This window comes from Acartia tonsa, chromosome 15 (genome assembly GCF_053477335.1).
Source record: "Acartia tonsa isolate MP-2025a chromosome 15, ASM5347733v1, whole genome shotgun sequence".
Taxonomy (NCBI): Eukaryota; Metazoa; Arthropoda; class Copepoda; order Calanoida; family Acartiidae; genus Acartia; species Acartia tonsa.
In genome coordinates, this window is record NC_137274.1 from 3306831 (window position 1) to 3326542 (window position 19712).

The window sequence follows — 19712 nt, forward strand, 5'->3', positions numbered from 1 at the left end:
GGTTAAGACAATGGCAGATAAATTGATGTACATCCACAATAATGATTCACAATATTATCATTTTTGTAGATTAGTGGTTGATATAAAAGGATAAGACAATGGCCGATAAATTGATGTACATCCCCAATGGTGATACACAATATTATCCTTTCTGTAGATTAGTGGTGGATCTAAAGAGATAAGACAAAGGTGGATAAATTGATGTACATCCCCAATGGTGATACACAATATTATCCTTTCTGTAGATTAGTGGTTGATAGGACAGGGAGAAAAGGAATAGTTATATTTATCGCATCGTAAAATAAACATCTTTCCACGGATGTTAAAATGAAAATCAGTTTTGCTATCCCCCAAGAATCCTAAACTGGAATTATGTTTATTTTTTTAATTGTCTTCAATACGCTATACATGATTTTTCAGTATGGCTGAGAACTGGTTCTTATTCAGCAGAAATTTCATATCCATACTTGAAAACAATCATATTGGGTCTTAAAACCTAGAATTCCTAGAATCATCATAAAACTTCAGCCCCCAGCATTACATTAATTTATAATAATAAAATAGCCTAAAACCATCTCAGGACCTATAAGAAGCCTCACTGTAAAGGAGAACCATATTGGTTCAGCAGTTAGCAAGATCCTTTGCTACAAACCAAGGACTAAGGACTACTAATTGCTGTGTAAAGTGTCTATTCGCTTTTTGATTGCAAAACCTTTGTCTGAGAAGACCTAACTGTGCATGGTAATTAGTTGCGCCTGTTTATTGGCCAAGGCATTCCGTATTTTTTACGCCGCTTTAGTATAAGTAGCCAGGAAGGCTGTTTACTACCAGTTTTGCAATAGCATTTTCTTATTTGTTAACAACTTTAGGGACTTTTATTGAACTTTTATTAGAAGGTTTATTAAATTGAGTGTCCAAACATTTCAACCACTATTGTAATCTGTAGAAATGGTAAATTTGAGTTTTAAAATTTGGGATGTAAATTTATTTATTGGCCATTGTCTTATCCCTTTAGAACCCTGGTAAGTATAAGATGTAAAAAAATAAAGAAATTTTTTTTTCCAGTATGGCTTCGAAACCGATTAATATCCAATGGATTAGAAATGGTTCTCAGCCATACTGTAAAAAAAATTTATAGCATTGTATTACAGACAATTTTCCACAAAAATTATAGAAACCAGTTTTCAGAGCCCGTGCCTTCGGCATCTTGGGCATAACAAAACCGGGTTTAATCTTAAAATTGCACATTTTTATACCCGCGGGAAGCTTTTTATAATACGATGCAATAAATAACTATTATGAATTTACCATTCCTTTTACTCCCCAAATAATCTGGCAAAGATAAGATCATGGAGATCGCATCGTATTATAGACAGCTTTCCGCGGATAGTACAAGGGGAATCCGGTTCTAATCCAGCGTATATTAATCGGATTGCGAAGCCCTACTGAAAAAATAGTATATTTTTTGCAAGGGATCTAAAGGGATAAGACAATGGACGATAAATTGATACACAACTTCTGCAGATTAAGATTATTGGTTGAAAAGTTTTGACACTTTTGATTAAAAAATCAAAGAAAGTACCCAAAGATTTAGAGCCAATCTAATGAGATATAAAACCTTGGGTACCAGAATAATTTACAGTCCAATGTCCCCTACCAATCAAAATTCACAAAAGTACCCAAAGATTTCGAATCAACGAATGAGATGAAATTGTTATAAAACTTTGGGTACCAGTATAATTTACAATCTAATGTCCCCTCCCTCCCTGGCGAAAATAAATCAGGGTTAACCAGCTGGTTAAGGAAGGGGACAAAGGGCTGTTTATTACACTAGTACCCAAAGTTTTATGAAATCGTTTTCTTATTTGTTGACTGAAGAACTTTGGAGACTTTTATAGATAGATAAATAGATATAAAAAATTGTATTTTATTTTAGAAAGGTACCAATTAAAATTTATTACAGTCCCCAAAGTTTTTAAGCCAGCGAATAAGAAAACTTTGTTACAAAACTTTGGGGACTAAAAATTGTATTTATTAGATAGATTGATAGATAGATTGATAAAATGATAGAATGATAGAATGATAGATAGTTGGATAGATAGATAGATAGATAGATAGATTGATAGATTGATAGATTGATAGATTGATAGATTGATAGATTGATAGATAGATAGATAGATAGATAGATAGATAGATAGATAGATAGATAGATAGATAGATAGATAGATAGATAGATAGATAGATAGATAGATAGATAGATAGATAGATAGATAGATAGATAGATAGATAGATAGATAGATAGATAGATAGATAGATAGATAGATAGATAGATAGATAGATAGATAGATAGATAGATAGATAGATAGATAGATAGATAGATAGATAGATAGATAGATAGATAGATAGATAGATAGATAGATAGATAGATAGATAGATAGATAGATAGATAGATAGATAGATAGATAGATAGATAGATAGATAGATAGATAGATAGATAGATAGATAGATAGATAGATAGATAGATAGATAGATAGATAGATAGATAGATAGATAGATAGATAGATAGATAGATAGATAGATAGATAGATAGATAGATAGATAGATAGATAGATAGATAGATAGATAGATAGATAGATAGATAGATAGATAGATAGATAGATAGATAGATAGATAGATAGATAGATAGATAGATAGATAGATAGATAGATAGATAGATAGATAGATAGATAGATAGATAGATAGATAGATAGATAGATAGATAGATAGATAGATAGATAGATAGATAGATAGATAGATAGATAGATAGATAGATAGATAGATAGATAGATAGATAGATAGATAGATAGATAGATAGATAGATAGATAGATAGATAGATAGATAGATAGATAGATAGATAGATAGATAGATAGATAGATAGATAGATAGATAGATAGATAGATAGATAGATAGATAGATAGATAGATAGATAGATAGATAGATAGATAGATAGATAGATAGATAGATAGATAGATAGATAGATAGATAGATAGATAGATAGATAGATAGATAGAAAGATAGATAGATAGATAGATAGATAGATAGTTAGTTAGATAGATAGATAGATAGAAATATAGATAGATAGATAGATAGATTGTTAGATAGATAGAAATATAGATAGATAGATAGATAGATTGTTAGATAGATAGATCTAAAATTGTATTTTATTTTAGAAAGTAACATCTACAGTACAAATGGATTAGAAAACCTGTCCTGCTCAAGTCGGGGGATGAAAAATAAAAGAATTCGGACAATTTTCACGCCAGAACAATTAGAACTCATGGAGGAAGAGTTTCATAGGTATGCTATTTATCTATCTATCTATCTACATTTTCCCACCATTTCAAATATTTTCCCAAGGTTTCAAATATTTTCCCAGAATTTCAATTTTCACGCCAGAACAGTTAGAACTCATGGAGGAGGAATTTCATAGGTATGCTATTTATCTTTCTATCTACATGTTCCCACGATTTCAAATATTTACCCAAGGTTTTAAATATTTTCACAGAGTTTTAATTTTCACGCCAGAACAGTTAGAACTCATGGAGGAGGAATTTCATAGGTATGAATGCAATCTATCTATATATCCATCTGTCTATATATCTATCTATCTATCTATCTGTCTATATATCTATCTATCTATCTATCCATTTATCTATCTATCTATCTAATCTATCTATCTATCCATCCATCCATCCATCATCTATCTATGCAGTCAGCAGTACATGGTTGGGCCAGAGAGATTATACCTGTCTTCCAGGCTTGACCATCACATGCTTTCTACATTTTCCCATGCTCTCAAATATTTTCCCACACTTTCAAATATTTTCCCATGCAAATATTTTCCCACACTTTCAAATATTTTCCCACACTTTCAAATATTTTCCCACATGTACAAATATTTTTCCACGTATTAAAATATTTTCTGATTATAGATTATACCTGGCTTCTAGGCATAATCATCCCTTGCTTTCTACATTTTCCCACGCTTTCAAATATTTTCCAACGGATTAAAATATTTTCTGTTGTAGGCAGCAGTACATGGTGGGACCAGAGAGACTATACCTGGCATCCAGGCTCAACCTTTCTGAAGCACAGGTAAACAAGTAAATATATACATCTATAGAATAATAGATAGATAGATCAATAAATGATTTGATACAGAGATTATGCCTAGCATCCAGGCTCAACCTTTCTGAAGCACAAGTACACAAATAAATAGATTGATTGGGGCAAGAGACAGACACATGGCCAGAGTAACAAATATACATTGTTCTATTTTTTTTATTGTTGTTCCTCACTAGTGTAAACTATTGAAAATGAAGAAAAAAATAATTTTGCTTTATGATCTCTTTTAAGGTAAAAGTGTTGTTCCAAAACCGCAGAACAAAGTGGCGCAATAGACAGACAGACAGACATCATTCTACTTTGTATTATATTGATTGATTGATTAAAAGATTGATTGATTAAAAGATTGATTGATAGATAGATAGATAGATACATAGATAGATAGACACATGGATAGACAGATATACAGACAAACAGACATACAGACAGACACATTGACAGACATTGTTCTACTTTGTATTATAGATACCTACCTAAGTAAAACTAATGATTCTAGGTGAAAGTTTGGTTCCAGAACCGCAGAATAAAGTGGCGCAAACAGAACATGCAGATACAGAAATACCAACTAGAACAGTTTAGGTTAGTCAATTTTCCCACGCTTTCAAATAATTTCCCATGCATTAATAAACCTCTAGAGGCCTCTAGTGGCACTTTAAATGTTTTTTTTATTTCATGTCTATTTGCATTTAAGTTTATTTTTTTTTATTTTTCTTGTGAAGGTGGTGGTACCCTCCCCGAAAATAGTTATAAACCTTCAGGGACCTGTGAGAAGCTACCCATTCGGTTCAGTGGTTAGCGAGATCCTTTGGTACAGACATACAAAAGTATTATTGACAGCTTTCCACGGATATTAAAAAAAAATACTACCTTTCTTGGCCAACGGCCCATGCTTGATATTTTAGTCACTCCTGCATTTGTCCTGAAATAGGATATACTGAGAAGGCTTTGGCATCAGTTTATAGATTGCAAATTTGAAAAAATGAATTTGAGCCTTTCTGATAGACTGACAAACAAAATAAATTAAATGCTGAATTGATACAGGGAATTAACACCAAATCAAAATACACCATCTATCTCAACACGCAGCCGAGGAAATTCGAGTAACTGCGTAGTAATTGTGTAATAATATTTCCAGTATGGCTTCTAAACCGATTAATATCCACAGGATTAGAACCGGTTCTCAGCCATACTAAAAAATATTGTATTGTATTACAGGCAATTTTCCACGAATATTAAAATTAAAAATCATAGAATTAATACCAGTTTAGTTAGCCCGGGACTTTGGACCCTCAGGGCTAATAAAATTGGTTTTAATATTATAGTTTTATTTTAATATACAGGGAGAACTGTCTATAATACGATGCGATATAAAATAATTTTTTTTTTCAGTGTATTAACCGGAGATTGTTCTGATTAATAAAGGTAAAAAGCCCTATAATTCACTAACAAACAAGGATGACAACATCCATAAAAGCGAAGCTCTGAAACTGTAGGACAAGCAGACATTAACACTTGTATAGTGTCAGAACTAAATAACCATTATATAAATTTTTAGGAATCAAAGCAAAATTTTAAGTAAATTTGTTGAAAAACTGCTTGATACAGGATAATGTTTTTGGACATACTTACATTTTTAAGACTTGATTATAGAGTTGCTTTGCTTATAATATTGTACTTTTTTGTCCCAGGAATCAGTATACCAAAAATCAGATCAATCGGATTATTAGATCACATAAAAATTTGTTGTTAAAAAAATAAAAAAATTAAACTTTTTTAAAAATGGACGTACGGACATTTTGGTACTGATTATAAAGTTGCTACGCTTTCTAAATCGTACCTAACTACTACAGGAATCACCATACAAAGTTTTATAATTATAACATGCCTAAACTAACGTAAAATGCTATCCGTAGCGGACGGACGGACAGCCGGACCGACCCAAATTATAGAAAGCTTCGCTTTTTAAAAGTAACAGGATTTATGTTTGTTTTACAAAGGAACTTCTGACCCGATATAATTCCCCTTTACAAGTGTATCTTATCATAGGTCCTTGGAAGGTTAATAATTATTTAACTCCCCCCCCCCCTCCTTAGAGGCCTCTAGGAGCGTATATACCACATTTAAAATTAAATTGAATTACCTCTTATGTAGATTATAATTATTTGTAAAAATACACTACAGATTTTTGAAACAAACCATTACAAATACAAAAAAGTACCCAAAGTTTTGAGCCAAACACTAAAGATTTTAATTGCAAAACTTTGGGTACCAATTTATTTTACAGTTTAATATACATTACTCTAGCGGCTATTCCCCCTAGAGGCCTCTAGGGGCACTTGAAGTGGGGGTAAGCAGAACCCCACCTATGTTTCAAAGTTTAAGTTTTAAAAAAAAAGTTTTAAAAAACTAGAAGGGTGGGGGGATAATTTTTTTTCTAGGGTTTTTTTTCTCCCCCAAAATAGTTATAAACCTTTCCTGGACATATTAAAAGCTTCACTGCAAATGAGAACCATATCGGTCCAGCGGTTAGCAAGATCTTTAGTTACAGACAGAAAGACAAACGGACTATTACTTTCATTTCAAATAAAGATTTTAGTTGCAAAGCCTATGTAGTAGTAAGGTTATTTTGTGTGGCTAGAAAATCACGAAACCTTTACCAAACTAAAATAAAACAGCGTAATCTCAATAAACTGACCAATGAGAGGCCAGTATGAATTGTACCATTGGTCAATTACAATGTATACTGGCCTATCATTGGTCATTTAATTGTATGACGTCATTTTTTGGAGGTACTGTACACTGTTTCATTTTGGTTTGATAAAGGTTTCGTGATTTTTTATTAAAAATTATATCATATTAAATTTTTGTACATTTTCATTCTTATACATAGAGAGAGAGAGGAGACAATGGGCGGTTTACTACACATGTCCACAAAGTTTTATAATAATGTTTTCCTATTCGTTGGCTTACAACATTGGGGAGTTTAGTGAATTTTGATTGGTTGATTCATTACGTTGAGTGTTCAAACGTTTCAGCTGCTAATTTTGTGTATCATCATTGGGGATGTACATAAGTTTATCGGCTATTGTATTATCCCTTTAGATCCCTGGTTTTTATGTGCTCCTTTTGAATAAGGGAGGGGGGGTTGATACCCACCTTCCCCCTTCTGATAGACAGACAAAAAAACCTTACTACCTTATATATGTAATAAAATTAGCGGTTGTGCCAAAAGCATCAAAGATATGAGTTAGAAAATAGCCTAAAACCATTTCAAAGATTAAACTCAAAATTAACCTAGTAGAAATAAATCAGTTCTGTAGTTATTGAGATTTTAAGGTTAGACAAAAAAAATCAACTACTTTATGTAATGGACTAGTGGTTACGCCCCTAGAGGCCTCTAGGGACAATAAAGGGAATGTTTATGAATTTTGATTAGTTTGTTCATTAAGTCGAACGTCCAAACGTTTCAACAACTAATTATAAAATAAACGTAATTTTGTGCCTTATCATTGGGGATGTACATCATTTTAATCGGCCATTGTCTTATCCCTTTAGATCCTTGATAAATAAAAATTATATTATATTTTTTTCAGATTTGGTATTACTGTGTGTCAAAACGAATCAACCAATGAAAAAAGAATAATTATTTAACACATCGTATTATAGACAGCTTTTCACGGATAATAAAAGCTGATAAATCCAGTTTTGTAAGCCCTCAGGTGCCGAAGGCTCTGTGTAATAAGTCTCAATATTATGTTATTTAGTTTAATGTTTGTGGAAAATTGTCTGTAATACGATGCAATACATGTTTTTTTCAGTATGGCCGACAGTACCGGTTCTAATCCAGCGGATATTAATCAGTTTCAAAGCCATACTGGAAAAAAATATTTTCATTAGTCTAATCTTTATATAAAAGTAACAGGATGTCTGTCTGTGTGTATCAAAGGATCTCGCTAACTGCTGAACCGATATGGTTCTCCTTTACAGTGTAGCTTCTCATAGGTCCTATTTGAAATCGCCCTTAGAAAAAATTATTCCCCATTTTTTTACTTTCTCCCCCCCCCCTTCCCCTCCTAAAGAGTCCCTAGAGGCCTCTAGGGGCGTAGCCGCTACTAGTTGATAATTTAATATTATATAGTTTTAATTTTATTAAAATACCATTTCAGTCATGAGCACTTTTAGTTAATAGTCAACATTAAGCATTGTAATTTTAAGTGGTGGTCTCTAGTGGCACTTTCAACTATTTTCTTGTTTTGTTCAGGGTATATTTATCCTTAGAGGGTAGTGGTTACATTCATCCAAAAACGTTATAAACGTTATCATAAAACTTTGGGGACTAGTTTAAAAAAACAATCCAATGTTCCCTCTCTCCCTGAGAGATATTTGATTATGTAAAAATCTACAAAAATTATTAAAAAATCTTCCAACAAATTGGATACTTTGCTAACTGTGACAGACTAAACAAAGAGAGAGATGGGAAATGGGCTGTTTATTTCACTAGTCTCCAAAGTTTCATATTAATGTTTTCTTATTCGTTGACTTAACAACTTCGGGGACTCTAGTTAATTTTGATTAGTTAATTTATTAGATTGAGTGTTCAAACGTTTCAACCACTATTTTAATCAACTAGCGGCTGTGCCCCTAGCATCTAGAGGCACCATCGAAGGGGTATGAAAAGGTAGAAAAATAGACTAAAACTATCTAAAGACCAATAGGAAGCTTCACTGTAAAGGAGAACCATATCGGTTCAGCGGTTAGCGGGATCATTTGCTACAGACAAAAAAAGCTTACTTTTTTTATATAATTGGAGATAGAAGGGGGAATTTGTTGTATCATCATTGGGGATGTACATCAATTTATTGGCTTATCCCTTTAGATCTCTGAGTTTAAATGTAATTATAATAATGTAAAAAATCTATGTTAAAAAATCTTTCAAAATTAGATAATATCAGGTTAAATGCACAATTTAGAATCAACCAATTTTGTTCAAATGCATAAATTCTTTAATAAATTTCAGAGATCTAAAGGGATAAGACAATGTCCGATAAATTGATGTATATCCCCAATGATGCTACACAAAAGTACTCCTTCTGAAGATTACACTTTATGATTGAAACGTTTTATAACTCGAACTTAAGTCCCCTTAAAGTTGTTAAGCCATCAAATAAAAAAACGTTAATTTAAAACTTTGGGGACTAGTGTAAAAACCAGTCCAATGTCCCCTCCATCCCCCCGAATAAATTTAAACTATTTCACCGGTGTCCTGGATAGGAAACAGGTTTTTTTTGAGTTACGTATGACAAGACCTATATTTCTATGACCGGGCGTGTATGACAGTTCAGCACATGACTTTCATTAAATCACAGCTGATCATTTTTATGGATTTTTTTGAAAATTACTTTTTTACCCAAATTTTCCTAGTTTTTCCCCCCAAAAATCACAATTTTCTCACATTTCCAGCTTAGGTATTCTAAATTTATGCAAAAAAGTATAATAGATGACATCTATAACAAGATCAATAACCTCAATTGACTATTCTAAGATTTGTAGGTAAAACATAGATCCTGGATGTGATAAAAGGTTCCTCTGAGGTTCCACCAAAGAAGTTTAAACAAATCAGAATCAGCAATGATTTTGTACAATGTTTTCATTGTAGTATTGACAAGTAAATCACTTCTAGATACCAAGCATATGGAGGACTGGTAAAATTATTTCATTACTGAAACCAGGGAAACCAGACAATCAGGGTTTCAGCTACTGCCCAATCACGCTTATTTTTCCTGCCTGCATGATTCGTCCCTACCTGAATGATGCTGTTAAACTTGCAGACCAACATTATGGCTTTCACACAGGCAGGTTCACCACCACTGCCTTACAGAGTATTAAAACCTTAATCAACAACAGCCTAAACAATAAGAAACCCCTTTTCAGAACAGTGCCAGTTGCCGTTTATCTTTCAAAGGCTTTGGACCCTGTAAACAATGAGGTTCTACTGTATAATATTAATGCACTAGACTTGAATGAGTAAATGAAACGTTTTCATGTGAATACCTTAGAGGTAGGCAACAATTTGTTGTTATCAGAGGATCTAGATCTGCGTACAAATCTGCCAAACAGGCTGTCCTACAAGAAGGGGTCCCATACCCTGTACTCTTCAATCTGTAAATTCCATCAATGCCATTCATTTCTCCAGCAAAATCATCTGCAATAGTCTTTACAACATTTTCGACTGAAACATGCACTGTAGTTATTGTAAAGGTCAATGTTGAAACAGTACCATAAGTCAGACATCCTAATTTCTTAGGTGTTATATGTGACAATCTTTTCTATATTGACCATCTAAACTCTAAAGTAAACTCTAAAAACAAAACGCTTGAAGCTCTCTCCAGCAGAGGGAAAAAAAGTAAATCATAGTAAATACATACAAAGCAATTTACTAGTCCCTGATAATCTACTGCAGTCCCATATTTAGTGATGCCAGCTGGAACAGCATTCTGTTTGCTGGAAAAGCTGCTCTGAGAACAGCCATCTACTGTCACATCATGACTACCATTAAAAAACTGCATGCAAAAAGCAAGATTATGCCAGTGATGGACCTTTAACAGATGCCAAGCAAGCATGTTTCTCCTGTCAACAAAAACACAAAATCACCTCTACATGACAAATCTGGTCCCACCACCCTCTAAACACCAAATGAAAAACAGGATTTCCCAACTAGATCTGTCTGAAAAGACCTACAAATCCAGACTTAAGGAGATACACACAGAATCTGTCAGAAAAAACAACAGAAACTAAAATGACAATAAAGTTCTAAACATACCAGCCACATCCATCAGAAAACATGAAAACTCATTACCCAGAACAGCTAAAACCACCCTGGCTCAGTACTTTCAGGTTACAATATTTACCTGATTATCTTAAAGGCCAGAGTAAACAAGAATCTGGTGCAGTTTGTTGTCTGACACTGGCAAGAATTTTACACAACCACCATCATTTCAACTGCAACCACAACCCATCAACACCTAGATACCTTTGAAAGCAGCAACAATACTGAACTAACTGTTTCCAATGATGATGAGCAGCAACAAAAAATAACAGAGGAACTTTTTTGACATTAAGTCAGCAAGGAATCAATATTGAGTATGATAACTTTTCAAAATTACAAGGAAAACTTTATACAGACTCATTGCTGATTCTGAGGCATGTTAGTTTCAACTTCATTGGTGGAACCTCAGAGGGACATCTTATTACAGCAAGGAACTATGCTATAACAATTCATGAGGCATGCACAAGGGACATAAAAAGTGAGTATTTTTTTGTGTTGACTACCAAAACAAACTTAAGTTTTGTTTAACTGTTTAGACATTATTTCAAATAATAACTTCAAATAACTCTTACCAAACTTCTAGACTACAAATCTTAGATTAGTCAATTGATTCTGTAAGATCTTGTTATTGATGATAACATAATCTTTGGTTCAGCTGTCATTATTATACTTTTCTTTGAAAAAAATTAGATTAACTAAGCTGGTAATATGAGAACATTGCGATTTTTTGGGGAAAAACTATGAAAATTTGGGTAAAAAAGTAAAAATCCACAAAAATGATCAGCTGTGATTTAATGAAAGTTATGGGCTGAACTCTCATACACTCCCGGTCATAGAAATATAGGTCTTGTCATACGTAACTCAAAAAAACCTGTTTCCTATCCAGGACACCAGTGATTTGTAAATAATTGTATATATAATATTTAATAATGTATGTATATTTGTAAAATTTTAAATAAATTAAAATGAAATATTTTTTTTATTTTAAATGCGAAGCTTTTCTATAATTAAAGTCGGTCCGTTTGTTAATTTGGACATTTTATAATTGTCCTATCAACTTCAAACTTCGAATGGTGATACCTGTAGTAGCGGAGCAACTCTATAATTGTTACCTGAATGTCCGTACGTCCATTTTAAATATGTTGATTTTTAAAAACTTTTTTAACGACATAATTGTATGTGGCAAAATCATATGATTAATTTGATTTTTTGGAATTCTGATTCCTAGGACAACAAAGTACAATTTTATAAGCGAAGCATCTCTATAATAACCAACAAATTATGTATGTCCTTAAACATTGTCCTGTATTTTTCAACAAATTTATTAGAGTTTTTTGTTTCGACTTTTATACATTTTACATTCTGATTATTCAGTTCTGACACTCTATAAGTGTTAATGTTCGTTTTTCCTACCGAACCAACTAACCCCCCCTTCACTCTCATATTAAACAAAATTATCCCTTCTGAAGATTCAACTTATTGGTTGAGAAGTTAGGACATGCTAGATTTGAACTAACCAAAGTTATAACTGTGTCATAACTAAAGACGTTAAAAACTGAAAAGGGGGAATGCATTGGTCTAAAACATACCCAACTCATTACCATGCACAGTTAGGACTTCTAGTCAAGGGTCATGCAATCAAAGGGTTGGGTTTACTTTACTAAGAGACGTTAAGAAAAGGAATGCCTTTGCTCAAAAACAGTTGCAACTTATTATCATGCACAGTTAGGACTTCTAGACAAAAGTCGTGCAATCAAAGGGTTGGTTGTCCGTTGTCTGTAAGTTAAATTTCATCTGTGTAACATTTTTAATTAAACAAGGATGACAATAGAAACGGCAGGACAATTATACTTTAGGTATTTAATTAAAATACCAGAAAGTCTGTACGTCCATTTAAAAACATATGTGAGAGAGGGTCAATGGGCTGTTTATTACACTAGTCCCCAAAATCTTAGATAAAGTTTTGATTGGTTGGTTCATTAAGTTGATTGCCTAAACGCTTAAACCACTAATTATAATCTACAATTTCGGGTAGTATCATTAGGGATGTTGTAAATCAATTTATTGGCAATTGTCTTATCCCTTTAGATCCCTGCCAGAAAGTCTGCACGTCCATTTAAAACACACTGATTTTTAACCCCAATTATATCTCATTTTCTTTCAAGGTTATTGATTTGCTAATTTTAGAGTTGCTACGCTCTCTAAACTGTACCTAACTGTTTCAGGAATCATCATGTTAAGTTTAAAATCAATAGGACAACTTTAACATACCTAAATTAGCAATAATAGCTATCCGTTAAAGACTGACCTAAACCTAGTTATAGAAAAGCTTCACTTTAAAAATTTAATATTTTTCAAAAAAAAAAATCTTCCAGTAATTTTGTGAAAAATCTACGAAATAATTTTGGTAACTTTTCTAAATAAATAGATTGAAAATAGAATTTACTTCTACTATAAAATGTTTTGCTTTATAGAATACTTTGGGGACCTTGGATCCTATATCTTGGGTACTATTTATCCATTCTATCTATTCATTGAGGTAATTTAATTTCTCGTATTCATTCGAATCCGGTTCTCATCCATACGAAAAAACTATGTCAAACATCGTATTATATCTAGCTTTCTATAAATATAAAAATGTACAATCATTAGAATAAAACTAGTTTTTTTAGCCCGTGCCTTCGGCATCTCGGGTTAAACAAACTGGTTTTAATCTTATAATTGTACATTCTATATCCGCAAAAATCACAAAACCTTCATATTAAAAAAATCACAAAACCTATCATGTAAAACACAATGTTATACATGATTTTTCAGTATGGCTGAGAACCAGTTCTAATCCATGGAATATTAATCGGGTTTTAAATAGTTTTTTAAAGGCGAAGCTTTTCTATAATTAGAGTCGGCCTTTCCGTTAATAAATAGCTCTTATAGATAATTTAGGCATGTTAGAGTTGTCCTATCGATTTGCAAGATGGTACCCTCCCCCAAATAGTTATGAACCTTCCTGGGACCTATGAGAAGCTACCCTGTAAAGGAGAACCTGATCGGTTCAGCGGTTATCGAGATCCTTTGGTACAAACAAACAAACAGACAGACATCGTTTTACTTTGTATTATAGACTAGCGTATTCGCCCCTAGAGGCATCTAGGGGCATTTGAGGAGGGGGGAGTTGAATCCCAAAACCCATTATTTAAAATTTAGATTTTTTTTAAATTGAGAGGGGGGATTTTTCTAGGGACGATTTCTCTTAGGAGGGGGGTGGTACCCTCCCCCAAAATAGTCATAAACCTTCCAGGGACCTATGAGAAACTACCCTGTTAAGGAGAACACGATCGGTTCAGCGGGTAGCGAGATCCTTCGGTACAAACATACACACAGAAATTACCCTAGTAATCTCTGTATCAGCAGTTTACCTTTTTTTGTGCTTATAAAAGCCTTTTTGTCCCATTTGAGTAGGACATGCTCACATCGGAAAAGTCCGCACTTTACAACAAAATGGCTTACTTAAATCGGAAATGTCGGACTAACGAGCCATTTTCGTAGGTTAATTGCTTACTTGAAGAACTATTATTACCCTATAAGCCCTTAAAAACTCAAAAGTAAGGGTGGCTGATAAGAATCAGCAAAATCAGACACTTTTTATATAATTGTCTGAAGGATTAAGTTTTGCTATAAATCCTTACTTAAAAAAAATAATTTTTGTGATTAATTTCCTACTTATATCTCCCATTTTTACTTTAAAATCTTTACTTAAACAAGCAGTTTTTGGGTTTGATTGCTTACTTAAATCCTCCTTTTTGGCTTAAAAATCCTTACTTAAACAAGCAATTTTTGGGATTAATTGCTTACTTAAATCCTCCCTTTTGGCTTAAGAATGCTCACTTAGAAAAGCTTTTTTTGTGATTAATTTCCTACTTATATCTCCCATTTTTACTTTAAAATCTTTACTTAAACAAGCAATTTTTATGTTTGATTGCTTACTTAAATCCTTCATTTTGGCTCAAAAATCCTTACTTAAACAAGCAATTTTTGTGATTAATTTCCTACTTATATCTCCCATTTTTGCTATAAAATCCTTACCTAATATCAATCAAAATACATATTTAGAAAACAGTAAGGAAGAACATTCCGGCCATATTATTGGTTATTAAGTGTACATATTAATGCCATTTCTTTTTTCAAAAAGACATAAAAACACACAAAAAAAGTTTTTTTTATATCATTTATTTTTAAATCCAAGACTGATGTGATATCAAGTTTAATACAAAATTATAACAAAAAAATTCAATAAAAACAGGAAAAAAAGTTTTGAAATGATAGGACAATTCTAACTTTTTCCACAATAACTATAATAAAGCGTTGAGCAAACCCTGCCAACTAATCAGCAAAGTAAACCCAATTCCCTTAAACTAAAAATTAAACAACCTTGCTTTTATATAATTCCCAGCCAAAAAAAAGGCTAAAGACATACAATAAAAACGTTGTTTTAGTCCCTTAAAATCTAAGTTTTTGTTTCAAAAAAAAGTAACCAAAAAAAATGGCAAAAAAGTAAGTTTTGAGTCGTAGTAGATTTTTTCTTTCAGTTTGTTGTCACAATATCAGCAAGTCTTGGTCAAGATGTACTAATCAGGTCATCATGTTACATATCATATGTATGAATACACAAACACACACACAAGTAATAATAATAATAATAATTATAAATAACTGTAACATAAAGTAAATGCTCTAATGCGCTATGAGGTGAATTGAGATTTATCATCATCAAGACGTTAGGTTAGGAGCTAAGTCTGTAAGAAATAAATCTCAGCAGCAGCTTTGATGCATCATCTCCTCAACACAGCCAATTTAAGAGTGATAAATCAAGGGACAACTTTTTTAATGTTTGCCAGGGGATGATCATGGGTTTAGTACAGAGTTAAAAAGCCTGTATGAAAACCATGTGCATATTTGCATATCCCCCGCAAGCATTGCAAGGAAATATTTTAGGTCCCCGTACCAAAGTCAAATTAAGCATGTGGTTGGGGGGGTGAAACACAGAGAGCTGTATATATATAATGTCATTTGTATTTCAGTAATTACCCCCTCAAAAAAATTTTCCCCAGAGGGGTAAAATCTTTAAAGGGGAGTAACATTAATTTAAAACATAGTCTGACAGTAGTAATACAGTAGGAATATGCGTTGTGATCTGTAGTAGAGTTTTCAGTATTTTTTTTTATTTTACAATTTTTTTTTATCTTTTCGTGTCAAAATTTAAAAATTACTAATTTTGGCTTCGATTTAAGTCAAAATGTTTAAACAAAAAAAATAATTTGAGCAGTCTCTTTGTAAGTTTAAATTTGACTAGAATAATGCGATTTTTAAGTCATGTTATAAAGTATCAAGTATTTAGTTTGTAATTCAGTTAACACAGTGTTTTGATTCTAAGGTCAACAAAAGTTCAATTTGATTTTTTTTTTCTTTTCTCTGTTGTTAAATGTCTTAATTTGTTGTTTGTTTGTCCTTTACAAGTAGTTGATGTATGTTAAAATATAAATAAATAAAAACAAAACCAATCTATAACAATTATAACAGTTAACAAAAATAAAAACAATTTTTCATGGCATTTTGCTTTCACCCCCCTAACCTCACCTCCCCACCTAAAGGGGTGCAGGGCAGATTACAGTGGTGAAATATATATATCAAAACATTCTTTGTGAGATTATCAATTTAAATAAGTCAGCTAAAATAAATTAATTATATAATAGGATAATTAATTTATTTAGAAAGTGCTTCTCTTCTTTCTAGAATCATCGTAGGAGAGACTGGCATCGGCAGCTCCATTGGCATAGGTGTCATAATATCTGCCGGCGGCGGAGTAGCTGGAGGAAGGAGCATCATAACCAGCAGCGGGGGCAGAGTAGGAGGCAGCGGGTGCTCCATATGTAGCCTCGGGGGCACCATAGCCTACAGCGGGAGCTCCATAGCCGGATCCGCCTCCAGTAGCAGAGGTTCCGAACAGGTCAAGTCCAAGGAAGTAGACGGCCACTGAAAAAAAAAGAAACATTTTATATTTTACATAAAAGCCTGTATGTAAACCATGTGTAGACAAAATTCTATTTTAATTTGATAAAAGCAGGGAGAAGATAGTTGGATAGATAGATAGATGGTTCATAACGTTGTGAGTATCTAACAGTAATTTTGTTTACCATCATTGGGAATGTACATCAATTTAGATCCTTGGATTAAAATTAAACTGTGTTACTACTGTGTCAATGTACAAGGTATCCTAAACCCTTTGAGATCATTAATGATACATCATTTATTAATAATGATAATATTGTTATAAAGTCCAAATGGACCATATGGTCTAACAACCTTCACACACACACACACACACAGTCATATTTTCAATGTAAATCTGGCTGACCTCCTGCTACAACATCAACATCCTGAACAGCAACCACATGACCTGCCCCTAACCCCCCTCAACCCCCCCAAAAGGGGAAGAAGAAGGTGACATGTGTGTAGAGAAGTAGGTTACCACACACACACACACACACACACTACCTAACATCCTTAAACAACCTTATGCTGTAAAATATGCCTAGTCATCATGCCCTTAGCCATGAAGGATGTAGAGAGAGGGGGGGGAGGAATAAAAAATATTCTGGGGGGGGGGTGGAACAGGATATCAATACTTGTGCACAGTAGAGGGAGAGGGCGGGGGGGGGGGGGGAAATTGGCTGTGTAATATTTTTAAGGTTAAGAAATATTTTAGAATGTCTTAAGGTTGGGACAAGAAGAAATATAATGACCTTCCTCAAACTCTCACCCCCCCCCCCCCCCCCAAATACCTGAACTTGGTAAATGCAATATTAAAAAAGAAGTGGTGAAGAGGGGGGTGGTGGGGGTTGGGCATTTGTGTTGGCAATAAAAATGATGACATAAAAAAAACAGGCCTACTAGGATTTCCTGTAAGAGGCATTTTTCTTGCTAGGGGGGTTGGGGTGTGGGGTTAATGAATCAAGGTTTCCAGGGAACAATTACTCTGACCATTGAAAAAAAAAGGGGAAAATGTTTTCTTATGAAATCTTAAGATGTTGGCCAATTTGAGGTTAAGGAGGGGGTGGGAGGGGGGGGGGGGGGGGGTGGAACCAGGATATGGACACTTGATTATTCAAGGATCTAAAGGGATAAGACAATGGTTGATAAATTGATGTTTGTCCCCAATGATAATAAACAAAATTTTACCCCTTCTGTAGATTACAATTTGTGGTGGAAACGTTTGGACACTCAACTAAATGTACCAACAAATTGAAATTCAATTAAAGTCCCCAAAGTTGTTAAGCCAAGGAATTAAAAAATGTAAATGTAAAATGTTATTGACATCAATTAATCAGCCATTGCCTGATCCCTTTAGACCCCTGTTTTGCAAAACAAAATGGCCGTGGTACTTTATTTGCATTTGTTTGGCCATGCATTTTAGTTCTTAATATGGCCACAAGATGGCATTGGCTGTAGAAAAGGAAGTGGGGGGGCAGTTAGCTGTACATCCTGGTTTAAAGATTAGAGAGATAAGACAATGGTCAATAAATTGATGTTTGTCCCCAATGATGATACACAAAATGATGAAATCTGTAATCTAAAGAAAGGGGGTAATATTGTTTATCATTGTATTGGAGAAAGAGGATTTGGCAACTTGAACTCTTTGCTAAAGTCAAACTAACACAAATTAAGTTTAGGATTGCCTTAGTGTGTTTGAAATTAAACTGTGACAAGATATCAAGCTAAAACAGGCTGGGAGATCCTTAATGATACTATGTGTACTTTATAAAATTTATGCTGTGTTAAAATCCATTTTTAACTTGATTATAACGTGCCACAGTCAATTTAACAGCCATTGTCTTAAGAAAAAAAAATACAGGTTAGGTTATCTTGGGTACAGGGTTAAGTTTATATCCACATGTGTATGACAAGTTTTGGGCATGTTTTGATTGATTATAACGTGATTTTAGTAAAAAAGTACTTAGGGACAAAAAATGCACTATTAAAGGGGTCTAGGTGTAAAAATCGAAGACAAAACATAAAATAACGGAGCTTCTAATTTGCCTACAGATTTCACACAAAATTTTTCAGCCGTCTAGGTGTAACAGAAACGGCCATACGGACGTTTAAAGTGAAAAAGATAAAAAATTTGGCATGGAACCAAAAGTAGACCAGTCTATGATAGTCTTGGTCTAATGGATTTCAATGTTGTGCAGGAGCTTTACATTAGATGCACTTAGTATATATAAGCTGATATTCTATTGACAAGGAAGTATGGGTAGCAAACTGCCATCAACCATATGTTGTTCTGTATAAAACTGACTTTTTTGTTACATAAAACTGTTTCCTAATATGTGTGTGGTGTAGAATATGTCATTTTTTTTACCTAACATTGATGGAAGTTTGTAGGTATGTGTCTTGTTTTGTTTAAAAATTGCGAATCCTAGCGGCAGATTTTAATACTAATATATAGAGCCGTCAAATTTGGTCTTGTCTGGCTGGGGTTAAATCCTCAATAGAAGTATGAGAGTAATAGACTGCTACAAAAAATGGATCACATTTATTTAGGCATTTTTTTTTATTGGTTAGAAAGTTAATACTAATTGAAAGATGTTATAAAAAAATATATATTATTTTTTTTTTAAATATTTTTATTTATCTCTCTCTCTCATTCCTTATATTACACGTCGC

At 33.2% G+C, this 19712-nt stretch overlaps 1 protein-coding gene across 1 annotated transcript in view; it reads left to right on the top strand.

Moving 5' to 3' along the window:
• Positions 1 to 7822, top strand: part of LOC145307554 (uncharacterized) — a 30323-nt gene extending 22501 nt beyond the window's left edge. The window contains exons 5-9 of the mRNA XM_080150010.1: positions 3211 to 3337; positions 4069 to 4135; positions 4662 to 4744; positions 5555 to 5587; positions 7759 to 7822. Of these exons, the coding sequence (XP_080006136.1) occupies positions 3211 to 3337; positions 4069 to 4135; positions 4662 to 4744; positions 5555 to 5582 (305 nt within the window). The 3' untranslated portion in view covers positions 5583 to 5587; positions 7759 to 7822. The remainder of the gene's footprint in view (positions 1 to 3210; positions 3338 to 4068; positions 4136 to 4661; positions 4745 to 5554; positions 5588 to 7758) is intronic.
• Positions 7823 to 19712: the final 11890 nt, after the last annotated feature.